Source organism: Pristis pectinata, chromosome 33 (genome assembly GCF_009764475.1).
Source record: "Pristis pectinata isolate sPriPec2 chromosome 33, sPriPec2.1.pri, whole genome shotgun sequence".
In the NCBI taxonomy this organism is placed as follows: domain Eukaryota; kingdom Metazoa; phylum Chordata; class Chondrichthyes; order Rhinopristiformes; family Pristidae; genus Pristis; species Pristis pectinata.
Genome location: NC_067437.1, coordinates 9579195 through 9592513, shown reverse-complemented (window position 1 = coordinate 9592513; position 13319 = coordinate 9579195). Strand labels below are relative to the sequence as shown.

General features: G+C 46.2%; 1 protein-coding gene across 4 annotated transcripts in view; it reads left to right on the top strand.

Annotated features, from left to right (window-relative positions):
* scaf1 (SR-related CTD-associated factor 1) overlaps positions 1-9337 on the top strand; it is a 35387-nt gene extending 26050 nt beyond the window's left edge. For all 4 annotated transcript variants that reach the window (XM_052043172.1, XM_052043175.1, XM_052043173.1 and 1 more), the window contains 4 exons: positions 1165-1238; positions 2230-2493; positions 3601-3729; positions 7342-9337. In XM_052043172.1, coding sequence (XP_051899132.1) covers positions 1165-1238; positions 2230-2493; positions 3601-3729; positions 7342-7524 — 650 coding nt within the window. In that variant the 3' untranslated portion in view covers positions 7525-9337. The remainder of the gene's footprint in view (positions 1-1164; positions 1239-2229; positions 2494-3600; positions 3730-7341) is intronic.
* Positions 9338-13319: the final 3982 nt, after the last annotated feature.

Sequence of the window (13319 nt, the reverse complement as noted above, 5' to 3'; positions counted from 1 at the left end):
GTAGTGACATTCCAGTCCCCTTCTGTTCAAAGCAAGCATAGAATGCATAAAGCTCATCAGGAAGGGATGCGCTGCTGTCGGTGATGCTGCCCAACTTCATTTTGTAGCCAGTTATAGCATGTAAGCCCTGCCACAACTGGTGGCTGGTCTTGGACTACTCTATTTTGGACTGATATCGTCTCTAAACATCCCTGATAGCTTTATAGCGGTTGTATCTCAATTTCTTATATAGGTCAGGGTTACCTGATTTGAATGCTGCAGTCCTGGACTTAAGTTGGGAACGGATCTCCCAGTTCATCCATAGTTTCCAGTTTGGGAACACACGGATTGACCTTTTTGGTACACAGTCCTCAACACACTTGTTGATAAAGTCCGTGACGGTGGTGACATACTCGTCTAGGCTGGCTGCTGAGTCTTTGAACAGGGACCAGTCTACCGACTCAGAGCAGTCACGCAGAAGCTCATCTATTTCCTCAGAGCACACTGTACGACTTTCTGTACCGGATCCTTGCGTTTCACTTTCTGTTTGTACGCAGGGAGGAGCACAGCCTTGTGGTCTGATTTACCAAAGTGTGGGTGGGGGGGTGGATCTTCCAGTTCATGGACAATGAGACATGCACAATGATTGCCAACAATGGCCACATCATATTAATAACTAAAGTACCCAAAAGCCTGTCCCCAAAATTGTTAATGTTGTCTCCCCATACATTTTTTAAAATTCCTCCTCAATCTCCTAAATGTGGGATGAAAGAACAGGATGCTGGAAAGACTCAGCTGGTCGAGCAGCATCTGTGGAGGCAAAAAGTCTGTCGACACTATAGGTTGAGGTCCTGCATCGGTCCTGATGCTGCTGGACCCGCTGAGTTCTTCCAGCATTGTGTTTTTTATTCCATTTGTGTTCCAGTATCTGCCGTCTCTGCCTCCTAAATGAGTCTAGCCTGGGTTTGACCACGGACATCTGAACAGATGGTCTGATTTGACAGAGAGGTCAATGAGTCAGCTCAGTATCAGCACTGATATCCCAAAGCCTCCACTCTGCCTCAACTTAGATGTTGCTGCAGCCACCGCGTGTATCAGTAAGCCCACAGGTTGTTGACTGCTGCAATGGGTGTTTCTTACGTTTGAATGTAATTTGGGGTTTTTCGTTTATGTTTCAATTTTAAGTTACTGCACTGCTGTTCAAGATGGAGGAAGCCAACCGAGCAAAGGCCCAGGACTCTTTTCAAGCAATCACTCAGGTACTGTATCCAAAACACCACCTGATTTTGCCTCGAAATTCTTCCTGCTGTTTAGTTAGAACAGCTACTACCTCCAAACTAGGGCAAAGTTGGCTATTTCTCTCACATTGGTATTGACTTTGAAACCCCTTTTAATGTTAGCTATGGTTCTGAGCCACACTCACCTCAGGTGCCTTTGGGATCAGACCCTGCTCCCCAGAGCTAACCACAAAAATTCAGGCTGACATTCCAGGGAAGTTCCGAGCTTCTGTTTTTTTTTTGGGGTGACGAACTCTCTCTAATAATTATTAAAGGGACTCATGACTTCTAATGGATGAAGAGAAGGGGAGTTCTCCGTACAGAACTGTGACCAATATTTTACACCACAGCCTCTCTGAAACAAATAATGTGGTATTGCGCTTTGCCAGAGCTTGCCATCAACAACTTGTTTTTACTATATTCCAGTCGTGCCAATACTTCAATGACTAAAGCACTTAGGGGGACGTGAAAGAAGTTTTACCTTGGGCTTCCTTCCTTTTTCCCTATCCCTCCCCCATATCTAAATTCCAGGGAATTTACCAGTTTGTGTAATATCTCATTGTAGTTTCACCTGTTGAGTTATATTAATCGGTCAAAAAAATCTGCAGTGCATTTCCTCCAAGACCAATTCCAAAGAGGTGAATGGAACTAGTCACAGTACTCCAGGTGAATCTCCATCCACTCCCTACCATATTTTTGGTTGCCACAAACCCCTCTATTCACCGGTGATACAAATGGAGCCACAGATGGGAACAAACTAAAAGCATCGTACAAGAAATTTCACAGAGTATCAGGGAATTGTAGTTCTGTATTTAAAATGTCGAATTTGCTGTGTTGTAAGAAAGAGCATAGCATTGGGACTAACTCGTTAGGTTTTCAACGAGCTAGAATGGGCTTGGTGGGCCACATAGCCTCCTCCTGCACTATTTCACTACGAAATGAGCAACTGGGTAACTAATCGATTGCTCCACAGATTCTCAGCCAGGCGAAGCCCCCCGCCTCACAAGTGCCGACCAGCCTCTCTGGCCACCTCCCTGCCAGCCAGCCCACACACAAGTTTCCCCGCCAGGGCTCCTTGTCGATGTTGGGCACCTCGGCAGGGCCACCCACGTTGTCGGGATCTGCCAGTCAGCCCCCAGCCACCACCTCCGGGAAGCTCTACAGCATGTTGGACAGCGCCGAGACGGCCAAGATGGAGGGGACCACCAGTTCCGATGCCAATATGGACAGTGACCGGGTAAGGATCTCGAGTGACCTCCAGCAAATCGTCCTCGGCTCAACTATAACTTCTATTTATACTTGCCCGACCTTTAAAGCAGTAAAAACTGTCACCAAGTAACTTCCCACAACTGTTATCCAATGAGATATTAGGGCAGGTGACTGCAAGCTCTGTTTTAGGGAGGTAGGTTTTAAAACGTGTCTTTAAGGGAGCAAGAGCTTCGTCCCCTCATCAGATTTCTGAATGGTCCACAAACCCACGAACACTACCTCATCGTTCCATTTTTTGTTTGCACTATTTATTTGTAATTTATAGTAATTTTGTCATTCCACTGTACTGCTGCTGCAAAACAACCAATTCCATGTCATATAAGATAGTGATAATATACCTGACTCTGAGATAGAGAGGTTCCCAGGGAGAGTTCCTGAGCCTAATGGTTATATTCAGGAGGCCATAATTAAAGGGTATAGGATAAGACCGGAGAGGTTTAGGGCAGGAGAAGATAGGAGAGGTGACTTATTGGAGGGGTTTGAAAGCAGGTGAAAGTTTTTAAGTCATTGCTAAACCACCTTGCTCTGGAAGAGGCTCTTCCTGTATTTTGGACACAAGGGAGATGAAGGATCATTGTCACTCGTCCTATTCCTTTGTCCAACCCCGTACACTCAAGCTGGTTACTCCTGCAGATATTGGCAGAGCAACGTGAGAGTTGCAGCCAATTTCATAAAGATCCTCTGTGACCTTACTCCTCTAAGGGAACTATGTGATCTCAATAGTTGAGTCCTGATGGAGGGTCTCGACCCGAAACATCGACTGTTTAGATGCTGCCTGACCTGCTGAGTTCCTCCAGTATTTTGTGTGTGTTGCTCCAGATTCCAGCAGCTGCAGAATCTCTTGTGTCTATGTGATCTGCAATGCATTTCCAGGCACTGTCCACCCAAAAATGCATAAAATGTGGCAGCACATGTGGTCTTTGGTTCAGTATCAGGGCTAATCCCCGACTTCATCTCCATCTCCTTGCTCACTTGCATCACCCTGCCACCCTTGGTGCGCCTGTAAGTCTATCAGCTCCCCATCCCGAATGCACTCAGTGGACGGGGACTGACTCTGTCACTCCTCCACTCACAGTACTTGAAGAAGCTGCACACACAGGAGCGAGCAGTGGAGGAGGTGAAGCTGGCCATCAAACCCTTCTATCAGAGGAAAGAGATCAACAAGGATGATTACAAGGACATCCTCCGCAAAGCTGTACATAAGGTAAGCACTTCCATTCCTTGCAGTTCGTTTGTGGAGCATTGTTGCAGCCGGTGTTATTCACCCTCCCTTTATTCTCCTCGACTCCAATACTAGAATTGAAACAGTTGCTTTGTTGGATACCACTTCCTTTCATCCCTCTTATCTTCCTCTCTGTGCACCCCCTTCCTCTCGTGAAGATGCTGAGATCCACACCGTGAACTCCACGACCGCCACATTTTATTCAGTTAGGCCACATGCAGTCGCTCAGTAGTTTATTTGACTCTTAAGGCTGTATCAGCAGGTTCTTTCACTCCTCACACACTCTTTCCCGGAAAGGGCAGCACAGTAGCACTGCTGGTAGAGCCACCATCTCGTAGCTCCAACGACCCAGGTTCAATCCTGGCCTCGGGTGCTGTCTATATGGAGACTGCATGTTTTACCTGCCACCACAAGGGTTTCCTCCCATATCCCAAGACATGCGGGTTGGTTGGTTAATTGGCCACTGTAAATTGCCCCTAGTGTGTACGCAAGTGGTAGAATCTGGGGGGGGGGGGGGGGTTACTGGGATAAAATGGGTTAGGGTAGGATAGTGTAAAAAGTGGTGCTTGATGGTCGGTATAGACTCAATGGGCCGAAGGTCCTATTTTCATGTTGTATCTCTCTATGATTCTGACTCTGTGAATCATTGTATCTTCCCTCCACTTCGCTAGCCTTGGGTAAGTGATAGCAGTTAAAATGCACCTCTGTTGTCCCAGCTAACAAAATGTTGTCTGTATTCAAGACCTGTGTGTGTAATCCCACATGGGAGCACATCCAAGCCTGAGACTGAGAACAACATGTAAGCAGTGGATGGGAGTGGTACTTGAAACCCTTTAATGGGTTTATCCCTTCCTCACTGCAGTGTAACATAGGGGCTCCAGAGCCCCAAAGCCACTCCTATAATCAGTACAACAAATATAAAACACACTGAAGCTGAGCTGAAACCCGTGAGAGTTATTCCTCAGTTCACCCATGGTGGGTGTCACTGGCATTTAGTGCTCATAAATGATTGCAGTCCAAGCAGTAAGAGTGTTTCCACGATGGGTTCAGACTTCACACCAGCTACAGTGAAGTCAGGATGGTGTACAACTTAGGAGGGGTCCTGCAGATGGGGTCGTCCCATGCGTCTGATCCCTCGGTCCTGCTGGAGGGTAGAGGTTACCGATTAGGGTGTTTTGAAAGAGTTGGCGAGTTGCTGTATCATGTAAGTGGCACACACTGTAGCCCTCAGAGGCAAGGTGGAGGGAGTGAATGTTTAGTGGAAAATAGGGTGCCAATCACGCCGGCTGCTTTATCCTCGAACGTTATTAGAGCTGCCCTTATCCAAGCAACACCACCTGTCTTCCCCAAGCTGAGATGGAGGCAAGAGAATTGGAAACTTGGTCACAAGTGTGACTGCACAGTCTTAGCATAGAATTAAGTCCACGTGAAAAGCATCTAGAGCGCGCAATTCTTGATTCTGTCCTTCCTTGCAATTTGTGTGTGGGGAGGACATTCTTTATTTTCCGGAGTTTATGAACTTGCTGATAAAGCCACCATGTAATCCTCATCCCCATTTGTCCTCGAGTAGTTAGTGGTGAGCTAGCTTCTTGAACTGCCGCAGTCTGTGTCAAACAACTGCGCTGTTGGGGAGTGTGCTTCAGGACTTACTCAGCAACATGAACATATACCCTGGGTTGGGTAATACTCGGGTGAGTTGCTGGTCTCCTTCATTGCTGGTGGCAATTTGAGCTGATGTCTTAAGATTAATGTGTGTCCAGAGTACTCCCGAGTCTTTCCCCTTGTCCTCCCCCTCCACCACCATTGGAAGCTGGACAGCACAGAGAAGTCTTCAAACTCTAATATATGTGTTTCCCTGTTGGCTGAGATGAGATTAAAGCAGAAATGAATGGTTGATACAAAGGGAGGAGGAGCAGTGAGTCAGTTATACGTGGTCAGAGACTTGGTATTGGCAGTTAACGTAGTGTAGCGGTTAGCGTAACACTATTACAGCGCCAGTGACCCGGGTTCGATTCCGGCCACTGTCTGTAAGGAGTTCGTACGTTCTCCCCGTGTCTGTGTGGGTTTCCTCCGGGTGCTCCGGTTTCCTCTCACATTCCAAAAGACGTACAGGTTAGGAAGTTGTGAGTATGCTATGGTGGCGTCGGAAGCGTGGCGACACTTGCAGGCTGCCCCAAGAACACTCCATGCAAAAGATGCATTTCACTGTGTGTTTTGATGTACATGTGACTAATAAAGAAATCTTATCTTACCTCCTGACTCCCCTCTCCATCATCCACAGCGCATGTCGGGAGTGCGATGGAATGCTGCCCACATGCCTGGATAGGTACAGTAACAAAAAGATGTTCCTCACTATCTGGGACAAAGCAGCCCACTGTTTGGCATCCCATTCACCCCCTTGTACATTCATTCCCTCCACCACTAATGCGCCAAGGCTGCTGTGTGCACCATCTACAAAAGGCAACACACCACAGCACCTCCCAGTCCTTCTGCTGAGTGGTGACGTGAGGCAAAACCTTTCCATACAGCAGGCGGTCGTGTTTCACTGCCAGGAGAAGAGGTAGAATGGTGTTCACTCAGTAATTTCAAAAGGGAATTGAATGGTTCACTTGAGGGAGAAAGGTATAGCAGGGCTGGCAGAGAAGAGCTGGGGAATGGGACTGGCTGTCTGGCTCTGGCAGAGATGCATGTTTTGGCTTGATGGGCTGAGGCAGTTGTGTGAGGGCAACAGGTAAATGGCAACCCCGGCACCACAGTGTCTTTGCTTGGAGTTACATTGCTGTTCCTGATCAAAATCGTGGAGTGCCCTGCTCCCCCACGTGGTCTGCAGAAGGTAAGACCATCGCCACCTTCTCCAGAGCCAATTAGGGATGGGCAGTAAATATTTGTATCCTATGAATGAATAGGGGTACCTGTGGATGTACATAAGATATCTTTATTAGTCACATGTACATCGAAACACACAGTGAAATGCATCTTTTCTTGCATGAAGTGTTCTGGGGGGCAGCCCACAAGTGTCGCCACGCTTCTGCCCACAACTTCCTAGCCCGTACGCCTTTGGAATGTGGGAGGAAACCGGAGCACCCGGAGGAAACCCATGCAGATACAGGGGGAACGTGCAAGCTCCTTACAGACAGTGGCCGGAATTGAACCTGGGTCGCTGGTGCTGTAATAGCATTACGCTAACCACTACACTACCGTGCCTGCCCTCTACACTACTGTGCCTGCATGTAACTGTACATGTAACTGTAGCATTCAACAGGGAGAGTGTTAAATATCTAAAAGGAGAGTGGGGAGTGCTCTTAGATAGAGCAGGCATGGACTTGACGGGCCAAATGGCCTTCTCTGTGATGTAACTTTCTTGTGATTTTACAAAGCAATGTGACAGCATCAGTGAGAAGCGACTGTAGCGATGGGGTTAAGAGAATTGCCTAGAAGTGGATGCTAAATGACACAGAGAAGGCGGGGGGCTCTGTCCGGGGGGGGCTAGGGGTTTATTGTGTGATTTGCCTCTCTGCACTACTCCCCCTCGTGACATCACTCGTCAACCCAACCCCCCCAATGACTCACTGCACCGTTTCTCCCCCCCTCCAGATCTGCCACAGTAAAAGCGGCGAAATCAACCCCGTTAAAGTTGCCAACCTGGTGAAAGCATACGTGGAGAAGTACAAGTACGCCCGGAGGCACAGCAAGAGACCAGAGGACGGCAGTCTCCAGAGCAACGGGAAGGAGGCCGGGAAGTTAGAAAAACACGGGAAAGTCTCAGCGCAGACGTAAACCGGAACGAGAGACAGTTTTTATGAGTTACCAGAATTCAATAATTTTGAGCACCTCCTTGTTTTATTTTTCATTTTAATAAGTGTGAAGACATTTTTTTTAAACGACGAAAACTTTAGAAGTCCATCTGACGTTCCTGGGTTTATCTCATTGTGGCAGTGCCTGATGATCCTGAATTAGATGCAAGAAACTTGGGACACTTTTAATGAAATGCAGAAGTGGGGGGTGGGTGGGGTGGCAGAATATTCTTGGAAAGTAAAAAAAAAACACTTTTAAAAACTGTATACTGTATCTCCCAATTACTGTATATAAGATAGGAGCCATTGGCAAGCTTTCTCATTTCCTTTCTCATTTCTGTTAATATTTTGTTTTCTCTCCTCCCGCACATCCCATCCCAGTCCCTGAACTCCCCACCCCCTCCATTTTTTTTGTGCATGATGTTCCTTTTCTAGGTCAGTGAATTCTATATGGTTGCACTGTCTTTTAACCAGAAATAAATGATATTACACACTCAGTGATTGAGAGAGGGCAGTGTATTAGAGAGGACCTGTCTGTCCTGTTGATGTCTATGCTATTCGTTACTCTTTTTAAAAATTATATATATATAGTTCAACCTTGAAGGAAAGCAGACGAGAGTCAATGTTTTCTCATTTGCACGTTTTAATTAGGTAAGAGATGGGGATTGAACCTGTGACCACTGTCCTTGGAACGTGTTTCTCTTTATGTAAATGTATTTACTTTTAGTCATGCTCCTGACACTGTAGCTGGTCCCTTGAGGCACCGGGGTGGAATTCTTTCATCCACTGCAATTACTGTTGTAAAGTTAAGTGTTGGCTCTTGGGGAGGGAAACAGAAAAGGTTGATCCATTCTTTGTCACGGGACTGCCTAATCGCACGTGTCCACCTTCCTGTAGCCCTCCGCTGCTCTCGTTTCCTCTCCCAGTTCCACTTGTGACCACGATGCGCAAGGCACAGAGGCTTGGAAGACTTGCTTGGGCTCCCTAACAATTATTCCTCCCTTTCCCCACCCCCATGAATGCACGTTATTCGTATAATTTGCAACCGCGTCAAGCTGCTCCCATAAACTAGCTTCGCCCACAGCAGGGAAATAAGACAAATGTGACGATCATCCTGACTGCCCTTAATTTTGTTATTTCTTTAATTTATTTTTCCAACAGGAAGTGTTTCTGATTTCTGACCCACACTGTAAGTTTGGAGCTAGTCAGGAAACTGGTAATACCCTCCTCGCCCCTCGATTTGGGGGAAATCGTGAGCCCTCTGCTGTTTTAACTCCAGAACTATTCATTGATACCCACCTTCCACCCACCGCCGTCTCCCAGTCTGCTGCCAAATCATGTTACGGACATAGGATTAACTCGGGCCACTCTCCTATCACATTGCAGCCCTGATATGCCCTCCCCCTCGTGCTCCCCACCCCTCACAGCCGAGTAGACACATCTGACCCCCATGTACCACTGCGCTTTGGATTTAGTTTCTGCACTGTTAGATCCGCCAGGTCCAGGGTAGAACAGTTGTCTTGTCGGTGTGACTTGCTTTGTGCCTTGACCGGCAGTGTTACATTGGGGGCGAGGCTTAAAATTTAACTTGAGGCTGAATCTTGTATGTAGTATAATTGCAAGAGGAGGGCATATAAATGATTCAGTGTGACAAGTGTATCCACATTTCCAGTACTGCTGGAACAAGCCCTTGTCTAACTATTGTTTGGTGTCATTTGGTTCTGAATGGGTTTGCAAGTGTGTCTGTTCTGTTGAATGAGGTGTGTGTGTGTGCGTGTGTGTATGTACTGGGGCGTTGGGGCAGGGAGGGGATAGACTGGGTTTCACGCACCCAGGAAGTATATATATATTGATAATTGGGGTTTTGCTGGCCATTTTAAATACTAGATAACGAAATACTCATTTAGAAAGAGGCAAAGAAGCCCCTCTTGTGAAATTACAGAATCACATCATTTAAAAAGAAACATTTTTTAATTAAAAAAAAATAAGCCTCAAGAAAATTGGACAAATTGTTTTGTAAAACAACTAATTTATTTGGGTTGTTTATATTTGCAGTTGAGGGGCCCGCCCTAGTGTTTCTGCACCTCTAACCTGAAGGAAAAGAAACTATAAAACAGTATTAGCACAGTTGAAGCGAGGAGCACACCAACGTTAGGTCATGAGTTACCAGGAAATGGGAGATGGATTGTGTATTCCATGTTTTATCTTTAATTCTTAAATAGTCCCCCTTGTTCTTCGACAGACATGAATGGGCTACTATAGAAACTGTGGTACCTCTACTGAATGTGTGGGGCAGGGCAGGGCAGGGCAGGGCAGGGCAGGGCAGATGGATGGTTGCCTAAGTGAATTTTATTGTGATCCCCGGGAGTTGAAGTGACGATGTGCCTCTAATTACTGGGGTACCTGTGGTCAGATTATGGTAATGCCACTGTGCTCCTTCAGCCGTGCTAATATTGTAATTATCTGCCTGTTGTTGAGAATATTGTATAAATAAAAAATGAGATTGTTACAGAACAGAAGTACTAGTCTCTTTTAAAAAGTCAGATCCAAACACGGACTGCCACTTTGGTCGAGTTCTTCCTCTTTTCCTGAGTCTGGTTAAATCTGCTGGACTGGCAGGTTAGGAGAGTGCGGTTGGCTTTGGTGTCACTGGGGAGGGAGTGAACGAGTGGGTTGCTGCTTCTGATTGCTGTTTGGTGCTCTCCTGTTGGATATTGCACATTGAGGCAGCGAACAAGTGCAAGATTGGGGTTTGGCGATGCACTGCAGTCGAATAGCCTGTAATACTGCTACGCTGGAATCATAGATTCATACAGCACAGAAACAGGCCCTTCAGTCTGACTGGTCTGTGCCGACCAAGATGCCCTGTCCAAGCCAGTCCCATTTGCACGAGTTTGGCCCATATCCTGCTAAACCTTCCCTATCCATGTACCTGTCCAACTGTCTTTTAAAAGTTGTTTTTGTACCTGCCTCAACCATTCCCTCTGGCAGCTCGTTCTACATGCATGCCACACTTTGTGTGTTTTAAAAAAAGTTGCCCCTCAAGTTCCTATTAAATTTTTCCCCTCTCACCTTAAACCTGTGCCTTCTAGTTCTTGATTCCCCAACCCTGGGAAAAAGACTGTGTGCATTCACCTCATCTATGCCCCTCATGGTTTTATACACCTTTATAAGATCACCTCTGTCTCCTCCACTGAGGATTAGAATCTTAGCCTGTCCAATCTCTCCCGATAACTCAGTACCTCAAGTCCTGGCAACATTCCTGTAAATCATTTCTGCACTCTTTCCAGTTTAAAACCAGTCAGGATGTAGAGCGGAGGGGCTCCTGCTGCCCAGCTGTTGCCTGGTGGAGAAAGTTGTGTGTACTTCAGGTGAGGAGAAGGCAAAGGGAGAGAACGCCAGCTCTCCGTGAACCTTGCTCGCAGCTTCCAGTCAATGCCACATCAGGAATTTGGAAGCTTGAACGTCCTTCATGTTTGATGTCGTTTCTCTAACCAAGTTCACATGATAGCACATTGCACGTCCATAGCAGTTATATCTCTGGTTATGTCACTAATTTGTTTTAAGCAGGGCACTGACTTGTCGTTCATTCCATTCCACGTAGCTCAAGGAACTGAGTTGAGGCCAGCAGAGATCAGCCATGATCATATTGGATGTCGAAGCAGGCTTGAGGAGCCAAGTGGCCTACTCCTCCTTTTCTCGTGTTCACGTCGATTAAGCTTGCTGAAATTCCAAAGGAGCTTAACAAGGATTTGATGAGAGAGGGAATCTAGATCCAGGAGGTGTCACCCTTGATGTAGATAAAGGTGTGAATCATTGAATCTGCCCCAGGCAGCTATGGAGACTCACTGAATACTTTCAAGGCCAAAATAAATCTTTGGTCTCGAAGGAAGTGGAAGCTTATGAGTAACAGGCAGGAAAGTAGAGTCAGGGACTGTATGACCGTTTGCTGCTCCTATTTTGTCATTAAATTGGAGCATGGTTGAACCATTAACACGTGCCCAGTGTCCGAGTGAAAACAAAGTGGTTCAGGCAGCATCTGTGGAGAAAGAAAACCAGGTAAAGTTTCAGGTCAATGACCTTTCATCAACCCAAACCAGGACAAAGCCCACCTGATTGGCACCCCATCAATTATCTTAAAGATATTTGCCACATCACTGGCACACAGTGGCTGCAGTGTACACTATCTACCAAATGCATGGAGTTACTCACCCTGGCTACCCTGACAGGACCTCCCAAACCATGACCTCCACCACCAGGCAAGAGAAGGGCAACAGCCACATAGGAGCACCACCACCTGCAGGTTCCTTCCAACTTGCACATCATTCCTGACTTGTACATATGTCCCAGTCCCCTCATCATCACTGGGTCCAGGATATAAATCCTGGAACTCCCTGATCTACGGCACCACCTTCACCAGAATGACTGCAATGATTCAAGATAGTGGCTCACCATCAGTTTCTTAAAGACAACTCTGGTCGGGCAATGAACACTGGCCTTGCCAGCAATGTCCAGATCCCCAAACAATGGTGACTTATTTATATTTCTGCACCTTTGTTGCCTGACTTGCTAATTATCTCCAGCATTCTTTTTCCAGTCAGAATCTAATGACATATTAAATATTCAGCCCTGTTCCAATCCTGGAACTAACTGTACTCACCATTCCGATGAAGGGTTATTGACCTGAAGTATTAACTGTTTCTCTTCACACATCTACTTGCTGAGTATTTCCAGCATTTTTTGTCTTTTGCTTTTCATCTAGCATCTGGATGAGCTCTTTGACCTTGTTACCTCCTCAAAAATTCAGTTAATGCATTCAATGTAGTAAAGGTGAACTTCAATGGGGCCCTCACCAAGATCTCAAAAGCAGGCTGGTCAAAAAAGTTGAAAGGCATGGATCCCATGCTTAATGATTTAGATTTAAATGTAGGAGCCTTGGTTGACTTTTAGAATATCAATGTTGTCCACTTGGCCAATAGTGGGGAGGAAAGCTGGAAGAGAACAGGAAGGTATCAATGGCCATAAAAATTGGTTAGTGGAAGTCAAGCCAGGGAACTGGGGTGAGGTGCAAAATTCACAAAAGGTGAGCATACAGCTACAGAAGGTAATTTGGAAAGCAAATGATGTTATTGCTTACTGCTATTGGAATTGAATACAAAAGCAGAAGCAGTATGCTTCAGTTATGTAGGGCAGTGGTGAGACTACATCTGGTGTTAAGTATTGGTCTCCTTATGTAACAAAGGTTGTCAAAGTGTGGAAGCATTTTGGAAAAAGTTTACTCGACTGAAACCTGGAATTGGCAGATTGTCTTGCATCAAGAGGTTGGACAGCTTTGCCTTATATCCATTGGGATATAATGGAGAGGGGACTTGATTTAAAGTGTTATTCAATTACAATAGAAATAACATTGTTAGGAGTTGGAGAGATAAAGCACAGAACCAGGCCCTTCGTCCCACAGAGTCCACACCAACCATCGCCATCCATTTGCACTAATCCCATGTTAATCACATATTTTATTCTCCCCACATTCCCCTCATTGTCAAGGTTTGAATAGTTAATGGCTGTATGTTTTTGAAACATATAGATGGCTTTCCCAAACGCTTGCTGCACCTGCAACTCACCGTTTCTCGACTGTGCGTCTCACTCCACAGATCTGACTTTAACTCTATTTGATAAATTTTCTGCCCACTTGAGCGGGCCGTGAGGGATCTTAACGCGGTGGGTGTGGAGAGGAGGGTTCCTCTTGTGGGAGAATCTTGAACCAGGAGACCACCGTTT